General features: G+C 44.3%; 1 protein-coding gene across 1 annotated transcript in view; it reads right to left on the bottom strand.

The window, feature by feature from the left end:
* LOC306918765 (protein unc-13 homolog A-like) overlaps positions 1–20498 on the bottom strand; it is a gene marked incomplete at its 3' end in the record, with an annotated part of 39436 nt that overhangs the window by 5991 nt on the left and 12947 nt on the right. The window contains exons 2-5 of the mRNA XM_079531629.1: positions 16811–16840; positions 15122–15221; positions 827–944; positions 391–514 (exon numbers count right to left, since the gene is read on the bottom strand). Of these exons, the coding sequence (XP_079387755.1) occupies positions 391–514; positions 827–944; positions 15122–15221; positions 16811–16840 (372 nt within the window). The remainder of the gene's footprint in view (positions 1–390; positions 515–826; positions 945–15121; positions 15222–16810; positions 16841–20498) is intronic.

Raw genomic sequence — 20498 nt, 5'->3', positions numbered from 1 at the left:
TGTTCAGGCACATACACCCTGTCTCCCAGTAGGGGGAGCTGTTCAGCCACATACACTCTGTCTCCCAGTAGGGGGAGCTGTTCAGCCACATACACTCTGTCTCCCAGTAGGGGGAGCTGTTCACCTGGTATTTCTCACCCAGGGGGGTCTATAGATCTGGTGTTTCTCACCTAGAGGTGCTTATAGATCTGGTGTTTCTCACCTAGAGGTGTTTATAGATCTGGTGTTTCTCACCTAGGTGTTTATAGATCTGGTGTTTCTCACCTAGAGGTGTTTATAGATCTGGTGTTTCTCACCTAGGTGTCTATAGATCTGGTGTTTCTCACCTAGAGGTGCTTATAGATCTGGTGTTTCTCACCTAGATGTGCTTATAGATCTGGTGTTTCTCACCTAGAGGCAGCTCGAACCTCGTGTCCAGTAGAACCAGGTTCAGGGTGGGCTCCTTGGTTCCACAGACCTCGTTGTCGGCCATTATGACCTGAGAGTCCAGTGTCAGCCACTCCCCCGGACCCTCCTGTCGCCACGGAGACAGAGAGGACAACGGGGAGAATTATTCACGCATGCATGGGAGTACTCAGAAAACACAATAATTATTCATTGTTCCTTTAAATCCACACTAATTATCCATAATGCATAAATGATGGATAAGGGGTCAGGACGATGAGGCCTTTTCGAGGAGGGGTCAGAAAAACGTTTGGACTCAATTATTCATGGGTATAAAACACAGTAAAGCGTGTGCGTGCGTGCTGTGCTGTGCGTGTGCGTGTGCGTGCTGTGCGTGTGCGTGCTGTGCGTGTGTGCGTGCGTGCGTGCGTGCGTGCCTCACCTCGTTGGACTGGCGGATGCTCCTCAGAGGGATCCACACGGTTCCCACCATGGTGTCCCAGATTAACCCTTTGTTCCATACCTCCACCGTCAGACCCAGGTCCAAGCGGTTGATCTCACTGAGAGAGAGACATAGAGAGAGAGAGTTAACGTCCGCTCCCGACCGGATCACACGGCGATTCAGTAACACAGACCAGACCAGGCTTTCCTCAGAGGTGGAAACCCTGGTGACGCCAGATTAGTTTGTGCTGTATGTGTTAAACGTCTGGCGCTGTATGTGTTAAACGTCTGGCGCTGTATGTGTTAAACGTCTGGCGCTGTATGTGTTAAACGTCTGGCGCTGTATGTGTTAAACGTCTGGCGCTGTATGTGTTAAACGTCTGGCGCTGTATGTGTTAAACGTCTGGCGCTGTATGTGTTAAACGTCTGGCGCTGTATGTGTTAAACGTCTGGCGCTGTATGTGTTAAACAGCTGCGAGCTTTTTTTAATGGTGAAAGTGTGGTGGAAATCTTTGAATATATATTCTTTCAGAGAGAACGTTTTGAACTCAAACCTTTGCTTCTGGGGAGGGGAGTTTGTGGGGGTCCTTGACATGAAAATGTTGACGACATTGAAACATAGAAACATTATTTTTTCAGAAAACTGTCACGATTTAGGAGCCATTTGTAGAATCGTCCTCAGGTCTAAATGGGTTGAAGTCTGCAGTTTTCCTCAGTTATAGTTTCTCCGTCTCGGTCTTATAGCATCACTATTCGTTGCTACAGATCTCAGCGCTGCGTTTTGGACCACAACAGATTACTAGACATACTGGAAAACAGCGTGGAACGTTCTGGCACAGTGACAGTGCTGAACTGGTTTGAATGAATCACACTGACTGAACCAAATTAACCCCACAGCGTCTCTATTCTGAGGTAAAGGTCTCTATTCACAGCGTGTCACACAAAACATGCCATAAAAAAAAGCACCAGTTTGAAATGTACAACTGGAACTAGACGAATCTTCTAGCTTGATAAAATAAATAAATAAGCCCCTAAATATACTTTTTACTGCTGCTAGTATGATTTATTGTATAGTATTGTATCCGTCTTAATGAATTGAATACACAGGAACAATACACAATGGAAACAAGGCCTTGGGGCTTTGCGTGTTATCCTTTTAGCATTATTGTATAACTGTAACTTTTGTAAACTGTTAATAAGTAAGACGCGCAAATGCGGGAAGCAAACGGTGACAAAACCAACATTAAATTATCTTTATTGTTAATGGCATTTAATGTTATTGTGTTAGGGACAAGATGACGTACATGTTTTCCCTTCATTGTCAATGGCGTTGTTAAAACAAACATTGAACAAAAAACACAATTTGACGGAAAAGTGCAGATATAGTAGGTATAAGAATGCCTAAAATCATATTTGCAAAACGTTTCAGGAGGAAAAAAAAACAGAGATGATTTGAATCGAACATTTAGAAAAAGTCATGCAAGGGAAACTTTCTCAAGACTTCATGGGCAAAGAAAATCCACTTCAAAATCTCAAAATCGGTCAGAAAGACCGCTCTGACGTGCTCTTTATTGTCAATGGAGTTTTTAAAACAAACATTGAACTAAAGACAAACTTTAAACCTGTATATAGGAGGGGCTAGGACCCCTCAAAAGTGATTACTATAGATATTAGTGGTATAAGAATGTTAAGATAAAATACAGTGCTCTGGGCTCTGTCCTACTGCCACCTACTGTCCATTTATTGTATTACACAGTGGGTGGAAAAATACACCCCTTAAGGCTAATCATACTGTACAAAGCCTTCAACATCATACTGTACACAGCCTTCTGCTGCCTCTCATTATGGAAAACAACCACATGCATTTACATAATTATGCAGACGACATGCACATTTACATGAGTGTATCACCAGGGGACTATTATCGTCCACATGCAAACACTGAGTGTTTCCATTCCAAAGATGGTTCGATGTTTGTCTACTCTGTCTCAGAGGAGGGCTGTGGACAGTTCAGAAACCTGTCTAACTCACGGTGTCTCAGAGGAGGGCTGTGGACAGTTCAGAAACCTGTCTAACTCACGGTGTCTCAGAGGAGGGCTGTGGACAGTTCAGAAACCTGTCTAACTCACGGTGTCTCAGAGGAGGGCTGTGGACAGTTCAGAAACCTGTCTAACTCACGGTGTCTCAGAGGAGGGCTGTGGACAGTTCAGAAACCTGTCTAACTCACGGTGTCTCAGAGGAGGGCTGTGGACAGTTCAGAAACCTGTCTACTCGATCTGTGTCTCAGAGGAGGGCTGTGGACAGTTCAGAAACCTGTCTAACTCACGGTGCCTCAGAGGAGGGCTGTGGACAGTTCAGAAACCTGTCTACTCGCTCTGTGTCTCAGAGGAGGGCTGTGGACAGTTCAGAAACCTGTCTAACTCACGGTGCCTCAGAGTAGGGCTGTAGACAGTTCAGAAACCTGTCTACTCGCTCTGTGTCTCAGAGGAGGGCTGTGGACAGTTCAGAAACCTGTCTAACTCACGGTGCCTCAGAGTAGGGCTGTAGACAGTTCAGAAACATGTCTACTCGCTCTGTGTCTCAGAGGAGGGCTTTGGACAGTTCAGAAACCTGTCTAACTCACGGTGCCTCAGAGGAGGGCTGTGGACAGTTCAGAAACCTGTCTACTCGATCTGTGTCTCAGAGGAGGGCTGTGGACAGTTCAGAAACCTGTCTAACTCACGGTGCCTCAGAGGAGGGCTGTGGACAGTTCAGAAACCTGTCTACTCGCTCTGTGTCTCAGAGGAGGGCTGTGGACAGTTCAGAAACCTGTCTAACTCACGGTGCCTCAGAGTAGGGCTGTAGACAGTTCAGAAACATGTCTACTCGCTCTGTGTCTCAGAGGAGGGCTGTAGACAGTTCAGAAACCTGTCTACTCGCTCTGTGTCTCAGAGGAGGGCTTTGGACAGTTCAGAAACCTGTCTAACTCACGGTGCCTCAGAGTAGGGCTGTAGACAGTTCAGAAACATGTCTACTCGCTCTGTGTCTCAGAGGAGGGCTTTGGACAGTTCAGAAACCTGTCTAACTCACGGTGCCTCAGAGTAGGGCTGTAGACAGTTCAGAAACATGTCTACTCGCTCTGTGTCTCAGAGGAGGGCTTTGGACAGTTCAGAAACCTGTCTAACTCACGGTGCCTCAGAGGAGGGCTGTGGACAGTTCAGAAACCTGTCTACTCGATCTGTGTCTCAGAGGAGGGCTGTGGACAGTTCAGAAACCTGTCTAACTCACGGTGCCTCAGAGGAGGGCTGTGGACAGTTCAGAAACCTGTCTACTCGCTCTGTGTCTCAGAGGAGGGCTGTGGACAGTTCAGAAACCTGTCTAACTCACGGTGCCTCAGAGTAGGGCTGTAGACAGTTCAGAAACATGTCTACTCGCTCTGTGTCTCAGAGGAGGGCTGTAGACAGTTCAGAAACCCGTCTACTCGTTCTGTGTCTCAGAGGAGGGCTTTGGACAGTTCAGAAACCTGTCTAACTCACGGTGCCTCAGAGGAGGGCTGTGGACAGTTCAGAAACCTGTCTACTCGCTCTGTGTCTCAGAGGAGGGCTGTGGACAGTTCAGAAACCTGTCTACTCGCTCTGTGTCTCAGAGGAGGGCTGTGGACAGTTCAGAAACCTGTCTAACTCACGGTGCCTCAGAGGAGGGCTGTGGACAGTTCAGAAACCTGTCTACTCGATCTGTGTCTCAGAGGAGGGCTGTGGACAGTTCAGAAACCTGTCTACTCGCTCTGTGTCTCAGAGGAGGGCTGTGGACAGTTCAGAAACCTGTCTACCAATCCAAATAGCTAATACAACGGGCAGCTGGCTTTCGTCCCCTGGAAAGTTAGCATGCTATAATAGAAGCCATTGTTTTCGCTTTAAAACAAATCTAAATGAAACATTTAAAATCATTAAATCTGCATGCTACATTTGATACTTTTAAAATTTGAATCATATATGCGCCTTAGCGCAGTGGTTCCCAAACTTTTTCACATCAAGGACCCCCAAATCGACACTAATTAGCCCTGCGGACCCCATGTGAAAAGATATGCCAGGGAACCCCCATAATAGAAGATTTCCACAGCTCTAGCAGTGATTCTCAACCCGTTAAATTTCAAGGACCCCCCCAGTTTAATGGCATTTATATTTCTGGGACCCCAATTTATGTTGTAAAATCAATGTCAATTTAACTCTGAGAGTTAACTCTCAGAGTTACAGACGGGCACCCTCATTATGGAACGCCCTGCCACTGGAGATTAGGCTGGCCGACTCGGTTCCTCGTTTTAAATCACTCCTGAAGACCCATTTCTACAAAGCTGCTTTTAATCCTTTATCGTTGTGATTTATTTGTACTTTCTGATGTATTTTTTCACCTTTTTATGTTTTTATGTTTTTCGATATGCCATTATTATTATTATTATTATGTGTTTTTGCGGTTGCCTTTGATGTATGATATGTTCCATATGCTCTTGTTGTTAAGCACTTTGTGACCTTGTTCTTGAAAGGTGCAATATAAATAAAGCTTTATTATAAGGGTCTACTTGGTTCCTAACTTAGCTGGTGGACCCCCTGGAACTCCCCCAGGTACCCCTGGGGGTCCACAGACCCCACTTTGGGAACCAATGCCTTAGCGCTCCCGTTACACCCCCACAGAGAGCCTCAAGCCAATTCCTTCTCATTGTAATCCCTTTGTTAATTAAACTAATTACAGGGAGGGCGGGGGGGACGAGGGCGGGGGACGGGGACGAGCACTAATGCTAATCACTGGAGGATACTATACGCAGAGAGATGGGGGGGGTCTTGGGGGGGGGGGGGGGTGCCTTTGCCGAGGCAGAGGAACGACGGCGAGGGAGCTAGGAGAGAGGATGAAAGGAAAGGACGAAAGGAAGGGATGAGGAGTTCAGTGAGGTGGAGGTAGAGATGACGTGGCAGGGTGGACCCCCCGCTATGATATGCAAAAAATAGCAGATCTACAAGCTCGTAGGTCCTACGAGCTTGTAGATCTGCTATTTTTCAACAGATAAACTATAGCATAATAATGATTAAAACACCAAAAAGGGGTTCCTTGCCCAGAATGCGGTAAAGATGTCACATATGGACAGCATTACTTAAGACTAAAAGACTAAAAGATTAAAAGACTAAAAGACTAAAAGGCTTTAGCTATTTAGTATACAGTGGTTCCCAAACCTTTTCATGTCAAGGACCCCCAAATTGACACCATTTAGCCCGCAGAGCCCCATTTTAAAAGATACGCCAGGGACCCCCATGAGAGAAGATTTTTACAGCTCAAGCAGTGATTCTCAACCCATTTAATTTCAAGGACCCCCAGTTTGACATGCATTAGTTCTACGGACCCCCATTTAATGGCATTTCTATCTCTGGTACCCCCAATTGATATTGTAAAATCACTGTTAAAGGGTAAGACCACTTTTTTAGAGGTTTGGGTTGTTTTCTTACCTTATTATGGGCAAACTATTCCATTCCATGAGTTATTTCGCTCCGTTGTGTTGTTTATTAGCAATTTAAAAAATAAAAATAGTCGCTCATTGACTTCCATTGTAACGGGGAAACAGCTCTCAAAGTCACTCATTGGCACATGAACCAACGCAACAAAAGCTGATTCTGACAGTTTATGACATCAGGGAAACTCATGCGGTTTTATTTTCGTCTTTTAAGATAGATTTATAAAGTTACTATTTTAGTCGGAGATAGACTGGAGCAGTAGCCTACTACGGCGTTCCCAACTCTCGCGGTGACGTCTTGCAAGGTTTCGTTTGTAAACAGAAGTCTCCACGCTGTTTGAGATTCACCCAGCTGCAGCCTCGCATACGAGCAGTCCCAGACACAGACACTTTACACACTTCTTCTAAAGTGTCTTCTAAAGTGTCTCCCTCAAACACGTCCATTGTGTATGTTTTTAGTGACAAGCGGATGAGATCAAATCCTTGTGTTTACATCCCCGTCGTTTCCAATCTATAGGACAAATAAAGAGGATAGAGCACGGAGGTGCGGCCCACTCTCCTGCGGGAGGTTTGCACATGTGCAGTGTAAACAGGAACTGCGATGATGGAGTGTTCCAGCAGAGGGTGCTAGAGGGAAAGCTCATGATCCATTCTTGTTCGATCCAGCTGGTGGGCTTGGTTCCATTATCTATTGTGTTTGTTTGTCTCTGATTTAGTATTTCATTGCTTGTATAGTTTTTTGTTGTTGGCTATTCAAGTTCAAGTTTATTGGTCATTAAAATAAACACAGCTTAAACAATGTCTTCAGTTGTTTTTTCTGTTGACCAAAAAGGAGTGTAGGCAGCTCATGAGTGTAAGCCTCAGAATGCCTGCCCTTCTAATATTAAAATAACTAATGAGGTTTGAAAATACAGCAAGGCAAAACATAAAACAAAACAAGACAACAAAACAGAACATACAGAAAACAAAACATACACACAAAAATGACAAACAGCAATAATAATGATAAACGCAAAAAAAGTGGAACAACAACTGAAGACATTGTATGAGCTGTGTTTATTTTAATGACCAATACACTTGAACTTGAATAGCCAACAACAAAAAACTACAGTATAAAAGCAATGAAATACTAAATCAGAGACAAACACAATGGATAACCAAGCCCACCAGCTGGATCGAACAAGAATGGATCATGAGATTTCTATCTAGCACCTCTGCTGGAACACTCCATCATCACAGTTCCCGTTTACACTGAGCATGTGCAAACCTCTCAGGAGAGTGGACCGCACCTCCGTGCACTATCCTCTTTATTTGTCCTAGTTTCCAATAAGGAAGTGGTGTACAGTTTTGGTCCAATCAGATCGTTTTTTACAGCAGTGATTCGGTCGGCGTAGGCATACCTACCGGATCTTCTTTCTACACAGATTAGTCAAAACAAGACAAAGTTGACATTTTTTATTAAAAATAAAACCACATGAGTTTTCAAACAACACAACGGAGCGAAATAACTCATGGGATGGAATAGTTTGCCAATGATAAGGTAAGAAAACAAACCAAACCTCTAAAAAAGTGGTCTTACCCTTTAACTTAACTCTGAGAGTGTAAAAAAATAACCGAATGGATCCGTTAGGGTTCATTTGGTTCCATTATTTAGTTGGGTTACAGAGAGTTACTGAACCATAAAGGTCAATTTCTTGGTTCCAAACTGTCATTTAGCTGGGGACCCCCTGGAACTCCCTCAAGGACCCCTGGGGGTCCCCGGACCCCACTTTGGGAACCACTGATTTAGTAGACTAAAACTAGACTAGTCTAAACAATTTCAGCAGACTAAATTTAAATAGGACTAAGACTAAATGTGACTGAGGCTAATTAAGTCATTGACTTAAAACTTATTTTCATTTTTTCATGACATGTGAAAGCAGGGAATCATAGCTTCAAATGGACATATTGGTTGTTCAGTTTGACCCAGCAGTTTTGGAGATATGGCTTATAGAGTATAATGTTTTGCAGAAATCAGTGAGTTGAGTTAGAATGCTTTGCGACTAGTCCTTCAATGAGGTTGAATGGAAGGCGCAGAAATACACTAATGCATATAGTTGGCAATCTATTTGGCATTCTAAAATAACTATTACGCTGCAAAAGAAAAAAGTATATATCAATTAAATGTTGAACCATTGTCCTCATTGGTCTGTTGTAGGGCATTCATTTTCTTCCTGTAGAGATTTCCAAAAAAATATTTATATAAATTATTTTAAGCGTAGAATCCAGACATCCAGGATCCTGGTGAATCATGACCATAAAACATTTGATTCTGTGAGAGAGAAAAAAAAACATACCCATCAAGGCTTGTTTGTGTGTTTATTTATTTTATTTTCATCTTCATCTGAAGCTGACAGAGGCCATTACAGATGACCAATCACGGTCAGCTCACAGCTTCTTCTGTTCTTATTGGATTAATTGTTATGTTTTACTTCATTTTTATTTAATTGTAGTTTATTTGTTGGGAGACTAGTCCTATACGGCCAATGGGACACTAACCCCCACGGCCAATGGGACACTAAGCCTGACGGCCAATGGGACACTAAGCCCCACGGCCAATGGGACACTAAAGTTTTATTATTGTGTCATATTTGTATTATTTTTATTGTCCTTTATTGTGAACACGCTTTTATGTTGTTGGTTTTCATGGCTGCCAGTTCCCACCTGATGAGGTTCCCACCTGATGTATAAAGCACATTGTAGTACACCCAACTCCAGTACCCTCCCCAGATGTAGACTGTATATTTGATCAACACAGCTGTGTGTCCCCTGCGCCTGGATGGAACCTCTAGGTGGCATCCTCCTCCTCCTCCTCCTCTCATTGGTCTGTTGTAGGGCATAGCAGTGAACCATTGTCCTCATTGGTCTGTTGTAGGGCATAGCACACTGCGCAAAAAGCATGGAATACGTATGTGTATATTACAGGAAACTCCCGTTAAACTTTCCAACAAACTCAGGTAAACTCCTGAATTGTACCATCACACATGCATATTACCGTATATTAACTGTATATGCTGCTAAACTTGAGGTTTACGGGCAAAATACAGTGCCCATAATTGCCCGTTAGCTCCTCTTTTCACGCAGTGGCAGAGGCAGACATGTTGTGGTTCCACCCATCCAGAGCACATTCATTTTCTTCCCGTAGAGACTTCCATTTATTTTATTTTCATCTTCATCTGAAGCTGACCGAGGCCATTACAGATGACCAATCACTGTCAGCTCACTGCTTCCTTTGTTCTTATTGGATAATTTGTTATGTTTTACTTTATTTTCATTTTATTTAATTTCATTTGTCGGGAGACCATCCTTCTTTATTGTGAACACGCTTTTATGTTGTCTTTGGTTGTCATGGCTGCCAGTTCCCACCTGATGTTGTGTGGGAGTTCTGATTGGTCCAGACCGTACTGAATAACTGCTAGCTTACATAAGGTCTTAAGACTAGGACTCAAGTCTAAGATGAACAGCTCATCAGAGGGTGTGTCGTCTCCTTTGTATCCTCCAAAGAGGATGATATGCCCTCCCACAATGCAACAGCACATGACACGCATTGGACATGGTCCTTTCCCCTTGGGCTCAACCTTCTTCCAGGAGAAGGTCTCTGGACTGAATTTCCACACATCATTGAAGGTCTGGTTATCGTCGCAGCCACCTAATATGTACAGCTCTCCATTGTAGGTAAAGGCTGAATGCCACCAGCGTCTTTCTGGAAGGAGCTGTGCAGAAGGTGTGTTGAGCCAGTGGTTGTTCTCTGTGTCAAACACTCTGATGGTGTTGTAGTGGCCCCTCTGGTACCCCCCAGAGCCCCCAAATACAAACATCTTTGTCCCGATGATGGTGGCAGAGTGACCCAATGAAGCAGGAGGTGGAGTTCCTCTGATGTTAACTACAGACCAGACCATTGTGCTGGTGTCCAACTTGTACATGTCATTAGTGGATCCAGTCAGCTTGGTGTATCCTCCATGGATAAACATGACCTTCTCCAACACACAGGCTGAGTGGTGGTACCTCACCTCTGGAACAGTCCCAGAAACACTGGGTTTGAACCATCTGTGGGCGTCCACATCAAATGTAAAAGGCACATTGTAGAACTCACTCCAGTACCCTCCCCAGATGTAGACTATATATTCTATCAACACAGCTGTGTGTCCCCAGAGCCTGGATGGAACCTTTAGGTGTCCTCCTGTTCTTCCAGGGCTCACTGGGGTCAACTTCTTCCAGCATAAAGACACTGTGTTGAAGACGTGAACCTCAATGTGATCACTGTCTCCTCCAAAGCAGTACAGCTTGTCCTGCAGCACCACAGCTGCATGGAGACATCTCTCTGCTCCTCCTTTCAAATGGACGGTCCAGCGGATCATTCTAACGTCACAATGTATTTGCTTATCTGTCCTACAATGTAGATCGGTCTCCCTCTGTCCCACAATGCAGTTCTGTCGCCTCACGCCACCTCTTATATCGCTACAGCGGTATAAATGTCACATAAAGCCCACGCCACGGCCAATCCGTGGAGACGACGTGCAGCGTCGGCCATTGTAATGGGAGTTTTAGAATGCCAACTACAGTGCCAAATATATGCATTATTGTGTATTTATCTTCCTTCCATTAAGTCTCTTTGCTCACCAATGTGCTCAGTCTAATTCATGCAGCTGTCAATCTAACAGCTGACTTGACCCCTCCACACTGTCAGCAAAGGTATACTTATTTGTGTCGCCCTTATGTTTAGCGCAGATCCGTATATGGACATTCAGTATACCATCTCTGTTAAGACAAGACTATAAGGACTCTCTGAGAATGGGGTTGGGGAGGCTTGCGCCTGGAGGGGCTGTTGGAACAGGCAAGGAGGCCTGTCCCTCACTCTCTGTATATTGTTTCTCTGCTGAATCTTCTTAATAAATTCTCAATATTTCACCCTGAAGAACTTTGTTATTCCTTCATCTTTGGAAGATCATTTAATCGACAACATATGGCGACGAGGATGCGATGAATGCTTTGCTGTAATCAACAGCAAACACTTCATTTTAAAGAACTCAAAGATGAAGGGATTTCTCCAGGCGGACAAAGACGAGATGACCACAGAAGCAAGCTATGCAGAATCAACAAGAACTGATCATCAACTCTACAAGACTCTACAAGATTGAGCAAGTCTACAAGATTGAAACCTCACAGATTGACAATAATTCTGTGATGACTGCAAGGACTAATTTCAACAGCCAGTGATGATTAGCAGAGATATGCTTTTCACCAGCAATGTCTGCTACACCATGACACAAGAACGTACAAGCTTCAAGTGCCTACAGAGGAGCCATGAGAGCAGCAGCACCAAAATGGTCAATGCTGTCACCATGCACCAACGGAGGTGACAAAATCGACACCATGAATGACACCAAGAGACTTTGCCACAGCAGGAGACCAAGCCACAGATACACATGCACACACTCATGTGGGAGCCATTGGACACTGGAACCAACAGCCCAATGGAGATTGCTGGAAGACACATTAACCAAATAGACTTGTGGGTCAACTGAAAACAGAGAGAAAGGACAGAACTATTTATCTTCGGAGTGAGACCTGCATAAAATCGAATCTATTGAGCTTACGTAAATCAAATAGTTCCTGTCTCTTCAATGTGTTTCATGTGATATGTTTCATACCTATCTGTATCTAAACACTGCACCACGTGAGGAAAAAGTGGCGAGTAATTATTTTTATTTCCATGAAGTGAGGAAGGAGGAGAGACCCGCACACTGCCACTTGCTGGTTCAAGAACTTTATTTTAAAGAGTCAGATTGCAACGTTTCGGCCTTTCGGCCTTCTTCATGCATGAAGAAGGCCGAAAGGCCGAAACGTTGCAATCTTTTAGTCTACATTCTGGCAAGTAGACTAAAAGTTATTAGTGCAGAAAACTAGAGTTCTCAACAGGCCCACCTGTCCATTCAGACTCTATAGACGGGCCCGCCCCAAAGTTATTAGTGCAGCCGCCCGCGCCCGGCAGCCGGCGAAAACTAGAGTTCTCAACAGGCCCGGAAAGTAAGGCCCGGTCCTACCTGGGCCTCCATATATGGAGCGGACCTGTTCTGACAAGACGTTGATCTTACCTCATCAAACCCTGTACATGCGTGGTCTTGATTAGGGCTGATGAGGACGGCGATAAATATCCTAGATCTACAAGCTCAAGGTGTGGTGAGAGAGAGGAGAACAGTGGACTCACAACATGTAGTACTGCTCCCATAGCTGGGCAGGTTGGTGTAGAGAGAGAGAGAGAGAGAGAGAGAGAGAGAGAGAGAGAGAGAGAGAGAGGAGAACAGTGGACTCACAACTAGGGCTTTCACTTCTAGTGATTTTTACTAGTTGACTAGTTCCCTTAGGTAGTAGTAGGCTGTAGGCTTATGATTCATCTGTGTTTTCTGCTGCAAGCTATACAATTCAGGGGTGGGCAACTGGCGGCCCGGGGGCCACATGCGGCCCCCCACCTTCACTTAATGTGGCCCTCGGGTTAACACTCCCATCGCCCAGGACGACGTTCTTTGTCCTTTCTATTAGTAACGCCCGACGCCCAGGACGAAGTCTTGTCCAAAAGTGTATTGATATGAGAACGGATCGCATGGCTCCACAGCCTGGGAGCGCCTGTTGGGCAATCCTCTGTGTTGTGCAAGAGTGAGACGTCATCAAAAAACTCCCTCCCCTGTTTAGCTGATGAAAACGAAAATCTTAAAACGTTCATAACTAAATCATCCCGTCTAATTATGAAAAAAGATCCTGTGTTAGACGGCGCTCCGCGGTCCAGTCGCTAGTCGCGATAGATTTATTCTTGTCTCCCGTTGTTGTCGTCGATCGACTCTAGAGTGGTGTGGCTATTGTTAGCTGCTACACACTAGGGCTGTCCCCGACTAAGGATTTGTATAGTCGAAATTAATATGAATAAATTTGCTGTTAGTCGACTGATAGTCGACTGAACACCCCCCCCCCCCTGCCGGTTTTTGCAGCGCCGTTCGCTACGCGTTGAGAGCTTGTAGATCCGTCTATTTTTGCAGCGCAGCTGCGTAGCTGCGCAGCCAGGGTAACAAAATAAAAAATAAGTTACAGGTGGAGATGAAGTGAATTTGGAACGGACAAGCAGCTGCAAGCCCAGTTAACATCACAACCACTGGCTGGTGACAGTGTTGTTAGCCGCAGCAACATGTAGCCTGCCCTGGTAACTTCTCCTCCTCCCCGGAGAACTCTTGCCTCCCCGCACCGTCGGGGAGGCTGATCCACAAGCTCTCAAGGCATCGCGTCCTGCCTGTTTTTGCAGCGCCGTTCGCTACGCGTTGAGAGCTTGTAGATCTGTCTATTTTTGCAGCGCTGGTGTCGGGGTTCGTTCACGTTGTCAATAAAAAAATAACCTAGATTACAGGCGGAGATGAAGTTCAATCAGTGGGTTGAATCAGTAGCTACGCGCTAAGCTAACGATCCCCGACCCTACACTAACACTAGCAGCCTGTTTTTTATTTTCCCCCCGACTTCACGGGTGGCGCATTGGGATTGTGATGAGACACGAGACAGCAGTGTGCATTCTGTTGTGACTGTATATTATTAAACTGCATGGGTCTTGACTCCGGAGCATAAACAACATGTAGGCTACAGTACAGTAGCCTCCCTCGGCTCGGTCCCTCCCAGCCTTTACTCTGGCTGCCAGAGTGTTCCCCGATGCTGCGGTGCGGGGACTGGGAGCATACGATTATAACGGAGGGGGGGTTTTCCACCCGGCCCAAAAGAAAAAAATCGTCCCGACTGTTTTCTTTTTTTTTTTTTTTTTTGGTGAACATCGACTGAGAGGTTGTCAGTCGAGTGAGACCCGTTCCGATCGATTAGTCGACTATTCGACTAATCGAGGTCAGCCCTACTACACACACATCAACAACTTCCGCCGGTCCGCCCGGAAAAGGGGTCCGTGGTTATAAATCGAATGGGCGCTATAATGTCATGAATTAAATAACTCTGAGCGATTAAAGTGATGTCAGAATACTGATATAATATTGGTTTCAGCTGTTTACAATTCCGCAACATGCAAATATGACCCGCTGTAATTACTTCCGTCTAAATTAGCTCATTGCTCAACACAAGTATAATTAAAGGCATTTGAAATGACATAAAACTGTACATTTTCAAGATTCCAATTCAAAAATTTAATTAATTAATTTAAATTAGAATATAGCAAAAATAGCCGATCTACAAGCTCAAAACGTGTCGCGCTGCAACACGTTTTGGGCTTGTAGATCGGCTATTTTTGCTACGACAGTAATATATGGCCCTATAGGGAGTGAGTGTGGAAATATAGTGGCCCCTCTCCATCGTCAAAGTTGCCCACCCCTGACACAGTGACTCACAACATGAAGTCCTGCTCCCATAGCTGGTCAGGTTGGTGTGGAGAGGGGGAGAGAGGAGAACATGGTGAACTCACAACATGAAGTCCTGCTCCCATAGCTGGGCAGGTTGGTGTGGAGAGGGGGAGAGAGAGAGAGGAGAACATGGTGAACTCACAACATGAAGTCCTGCTCCCATAGCTGGGCAGGTTGGTGTGGAGAGGGGGAGAGAGAGAGAGGAGAACATGGTGAACTCACAACATGAAGTCCTGCTCCCATAGCTGGGCAGGTTGGTGTGGAGAGGGGGAGAGAGAGAGAGGAGAACATGGTGAACTCACAACATGAAGTCCTGCTCCCATAGCTGGGCAGGTTGGTGTGGAGAGAGAGAGAGAGAGAGAGAGAGAGAGAGAGAGAGAGAGAGAGGAGAACAGTGACTCACAACATGAAGTCCTGCTCCCAGCTGGGCAGGTTGCCTCGCACGGCAATGGTCGTGCTCTTCACATTCTGCACTTTGAGGGTCACATATGTGTTGAACTTCTCTGTGAGAGAGAGAGAGAGAGATAGAGAGAGACAGAGAGACAGAGAGACAGAGAGAGAGAGAGACATTAGTTCAAACAATTTATTATAATTATTTTAAATGAATTTACAATTGGTAAAATATAGCTAATAAAAGAGCCGATCTATAAGCTCACAACATGCCTCGATGTGATGCATTGTGCAGCTTCTAGATCGCTATGTTTTGCTATTTAGAGCGTATAGGTGCGTGGGTCATTGTGACATTGTGGTGGGTTTGAATCAGGCTCGTGACCTTTGACACGTACCATTTTCTCTGTACCGTTTTTCAATCTTTTATGAAAGGATATATCATTTTTAGACGTAACAGATGTATGCATAGTGTATACGATCTAGTAAAGATGTATGCATAGTGTATACGATCTAGTAAAGATGTATGCATAGTGTATATATACGATCTAGTAAAGATGTATGCATAGTGTATATATACGATCTAGTAAAGATGTATGCATAGTGTATACGATCTAGTAAAGATGTATGCATAGTGTATACGATCGCGATCTAGATTCAGACACCTATGAGATCTCATTTCTAAATGTATTTGAGCCAGAATGGTGCAGCACTAATTGGCTGTCCAATTAAATTCACACTTTGATCTTGTCTGTTTAAAGGGATAGTTCAGATGGTTTATGAAATACTTCCCATTAATATAGTGGTTGCAACTGTGGACCTATTAATTGATTGCCCGAGTCCCGTGGTGGGAGTTCTGGGTCACAAAAAACATAGTTCCGTGATAGAGTGGTCAAAAAATGAACGAAAGTTGCAGTAATATTTTAGAAATAGGTCAACAATACAAATGATGTTAGTTTTGTGGATTCATTTACTTTTACTGCTTGGCCCCCTGTGCCCCCCACAAAATGACCAGAACTACTTAATATTGACCAAAACCAGAGCAGAACTCCCACCACGGGACTCGGGCAATCAATGAATACAGTTGCAACCACTATATTAATGGTGTTTCATAAACCACCTGGAGCCAATTGGCTCCAGGTGCCACGTTGAATGTTAACCCATTCAGTCGAAATTAAAAAAAAATGTTTTCTAAATCATGACAATTTCCTGAAAGATTTGAGGCACATTTTAACGAAAAAATAGCAGACCTACAAGCTCAAAGCGCGCCAGTCGGTGGCGCGCTATGAGCTTGTAGATCTGCTATTTGTCAATAGCTAAAGTATAACATAATGCTTAGTTAAAACACCAAAAGGGGTTAATTCCCACCCAGAATGGGATAAGCAACTACATTAAGACTAAAGACAAACATTTTGATGGAAAAAAAAGGGAATGGTGTGAGAATTCTGATCTCAATGTGCTTGTGGAGGAAAGTTTTGATTCACATTTGAGCAGGAGTACAGCGAAGCACTATGAACCAATGAGCAGGAGTATAGCCAAGCACTATGAACCAATGAGCAGGAGTATAGCCAAGCACTATGAACCAATGAGCAGGAGTACAGCGAAGCACTATGAACCAATGTAACTTAACTATACATTTAGATTACATGCATGCATTTATAGCCATATCATCTGTGTGCAGCCATGCAGGCTCCTCAGGGCTCACCTTGAGGTCCGTCCAGCTTGGCTTTCTTCACTGTGGAGAGAGAGAGAGAGAGAGAGAGAGAGAGAGAGAGAGAGAGAGAGAGAGAGGGGGAGAGAGAGAGAGACAGAGACAGAGAGGGAGAGAGGAGAGAGGAGAGAGAGAGAGAGAGAGAGAGAGAGGAGAGAGGAGAGAGAGAGAGAGGGAGAGGGAGAGGGAGAGGGAGAGGGAGAGGGAGAGGGAGAGGGAGAGGGAGAGAGGAGAGAGAAGAGAGAAGAGAGAGGGGGAGAGGGAGAGAGAGGGAGAGACAGAGAGAGAGAGAGACAGAGAGAGAGAGAGAGAGAGAGAGAGAGAGAGAGAGAGAGAGAGAGAGAGAGAGAGAGAGGGAGAGACAGAGAGAGAGAGAGACAGAGAGAGAGAGAGGAGAGAGAGAGGAGAGAGAGGAGAGAGGAGAGAGAAGAGAGAGGACAAAGTCACACACTGTCACAGAAGCGCCATCTGTCTCGTGACATCCCGTCATGTCCTGGCATCAGTATAGCGCAGGGGTTCTCAACCCGTGGGTCGCGACCCCTAGGGGGGTCCCCAATGATTTAAAAATATATATATTTTATTTTATTTTTTTTTGCAACTGAATGGCTGGGAGAGGGAGTTTACATAGTACACACAGTGCATGCATACACTTTCCTTAATTATTATATCTGGTTTCAGTATTAATTTATGATACATTTTCTCTATTATTAAAGGACCACTTCACCACTTTTCAACATCTCTTCATATAATTGGTCCTCACTAATGTTCATGATAAAACACCACCATTTTTTCCTACTCAGTCTGTGTCTCATAGGAGGGCTTTGGGCAGTTCGGACACCCGTCCACCAGTGACATCATCATTAGGCAGATTTTCTTTAAACAAGATTTGTTTTAAAATATATTTAGATTTGTATTATCGTGAGAACGATGGCTTCAACTTTTGCATTGCAACTTTTCAGGAAAAGAAAGCCTGCCGTTTCTATTAGCTTGGATTCACCATCGATGATGTCACTGGTGGACGGATTTCTGAACTGCCCACAGCCATCTTATGAGACACAGACTGAGTAGGAAAAAATTGTATTTTATCATGACCATTAGTTAGGACCAATTATAGGAAGAGAATTTGAAAAGTGGTGAAGTGGTCCTTTAAGGTTATTTTGGGGGTCGGGAGCGGGGCGGGGGTCGCGAGACATGGCCAAAGCATTTCCGGGGGTCCCTGCAGGCCAAAGAACGTTAAGAACTCCTGGTGTAGAGCAGGGGTTCTCAACGTTTATTTTTGGCCGAGGGGTCGCGACCCACAGGTTGAGAATATATGACCCCTATAAGACTAAGGCGAAAAATGTCCGTCGACTACGTACTTTTATCACTGACGAAAACTACATGGAAACTAAATGAAAACTAAGCTATGATGACTAAAACTGAGACTAAATATACTGACAATTGTGTCAACAAATTAAAACTAGACAAAAATGTTAGGAATAGTCATGGACAAGAGATCCACTATGAGTCATTTTATACTTGGTTGCATGCTGAAAATAGCCGATCTACAAGCTTGTAGATCGGTAAAAACAGCCATTACGACGGCATCAAGGCCCGCCAAAATACATTTTAGTCAACTAAATCAACTGTAGACTTAGTCGACTAAGATCTTATGATATTTACATGCATACATGGCATCAGTACAGTACAGACTACAGTGTGTAGTGCAGTAGTTCCCAAAGTGGGGTCCAGGGTATAAATGCTTCCGTCGTACAGTCTGGAGCAACGGAAGCTCTGATCATGAGTAAAGTATAAATGCTTCCGTCGTACAGTCTGGAGCAACGGAAGCTCTGATCATGAGTAAAGTATAAATGCTTCCGTCGTACAGTCTGGAGCAACGGAAGCTCTGATCATGAGTAAAGTATAAATGCTTCCGTCGTACAGTCTGGAGCAACGGAAGCTCTGATCATGAGTAAAGTATAAATGCTTCCGTCATACAGTCTGGAGCAACGGAAGCTCTGATCATGAGTAAAATATAAATGCTTCCGTCATACAGTCTGGAGCAACAGAAGCTCTGATCATGAGTAAAGTATAAATGCTTCCGTCATACAGTCTGGAGCAACGGAAGCTCTATCATGAGTAAAATATAAATGCTTCCGTCATACAGTCTGGAGCAACGGAAGCTCGGATCATGAGTAAAGTATAAATTTTTCCGTCGTACAGTCTGGAGCAACGGAAGCTCTGATCATGAGTAAAGTATAAATGCTTCCGTCGTACAGTCTGGAGCAACGGAAGCTCTGATCATGAGTAAAATATAAATGCTTCCGTCATACAGTCTGGAGCAACGGAAGCTCTGATCATGAGTAAAGTATAAATGCTTCCGTCATACAGTCTGGAGCAACGGAAGCTCTGATCATGAGTAAAATATAAATGCTTCCGTCATACAGTCTGGAGCAACGGAAGCTCTGATCATGAGTAAAGTATAAATGCTTCCGTCATACAGTCTGGAGCAACGGAAGCTCTGATCATGAGTAAAGTATAAATGCTTCCGTCATACAGTCTGGAGCAACGGAAGCTCTGATCATGAGTAAAGTATAAATGCTTCCGTCATACAGTCTGGAGCAACGGAAGCTCGGATCATGAGTAAAGTATAAATGCTTCCGTCGTACAGTCTGGAGCAACGGAAGCTCTGATCATGAGTAAAGTATAAATGCTTCCATCATACAGTCTGGAGCAACGGAAGCTCTGATCATGAGTAAAGTATAAATGCTTCCGTCGTACAGTCTGGAGCAACGGAAGCTCTGATCATGAGTAAAATATAAATGCTTCCGTCATACAGTCTGGAGCAACGGAAGCTCTGATCATGAGTAAAGTATAAATGCTTCCATCATACAGTCTGGAGCAACGGAAGCTCTGATCATGAGTAAAGTATAAATGCTTCCGTCGTACATGTCTGGAGCAACGGAAGCTCTGATCATGAGTCAAATATAGAGCGGAAGTGAAGCCTCCTCCCCACTTCCGTTTCGTCTTCACAGTCGCGCACATTTATCCTAATATAAATAGAAATCATCTATGCATATAGCAGCAAGGGAAATATAACAAAATAGCTCTAAAGATAATTTAAAATATATTTTCGTGAACGTAAATGGCAGCTTCCTTACTCGGATTTCGGGAGGTGTAGTTCCAGACTCTATATAGCATTCAGGAGGTGTAGTTCCAGACTCTATATAGAGCGTCGCAGTCCCGCCCCCTACCATGGCCCAGGAAATGAAACCCAATGCATTTTTCTCATAGACATTTCAAAAAGTATTTATATAAAGACGGTTACGCCGCGGACAAAGCCAACTCGAGTCGTGACAACTCATGACAACACAAACAATATTTTGGACCAAACAAATAATTACAAAGAAGAAAAAAAAAAAAAAGTGTTGTAACCTGCCATTGTTTTCTTCTTTCTAATTATTTGTTCGGCCCAAAAAATGTTGTCATGATTTGTCACGACTCGAGTTGGCTTTGTCCGCGGCGTAAACGTCTTTAAATAAATACTTTCTGAAATGTCTGAGGAAAATTAACGGAGAATCATTTCCTGGGCCATTGTAGGGGGCGGGACTGCGACGCTCTATAGCATTCAGGAGCTGTCGTTGCAGACTCTATATAGCATTCAGGAGCTGTAGTTCCAGACTCTATATAGCATTCAGGAGCT

The sequence above is a fragment of the Electrona antarctica genome (genome assembly GCF_951216825.1).
Source record: "Electrona antarctica genome assembly, contig: scaffold_168, whole genome shotgun sequence".
NCBI classification, from domain to species: Eukaryota; Metazoa; Chordata; class Actinopteri; order Myctophiformes; family Myctophidae; genus Electrona; species Electrona antarctica.
The sequence above is the reverse complement of the archived record's forward strand: the minus strand, read 5'-3'. Positions and strand labels throughout refer to the sequence as shown.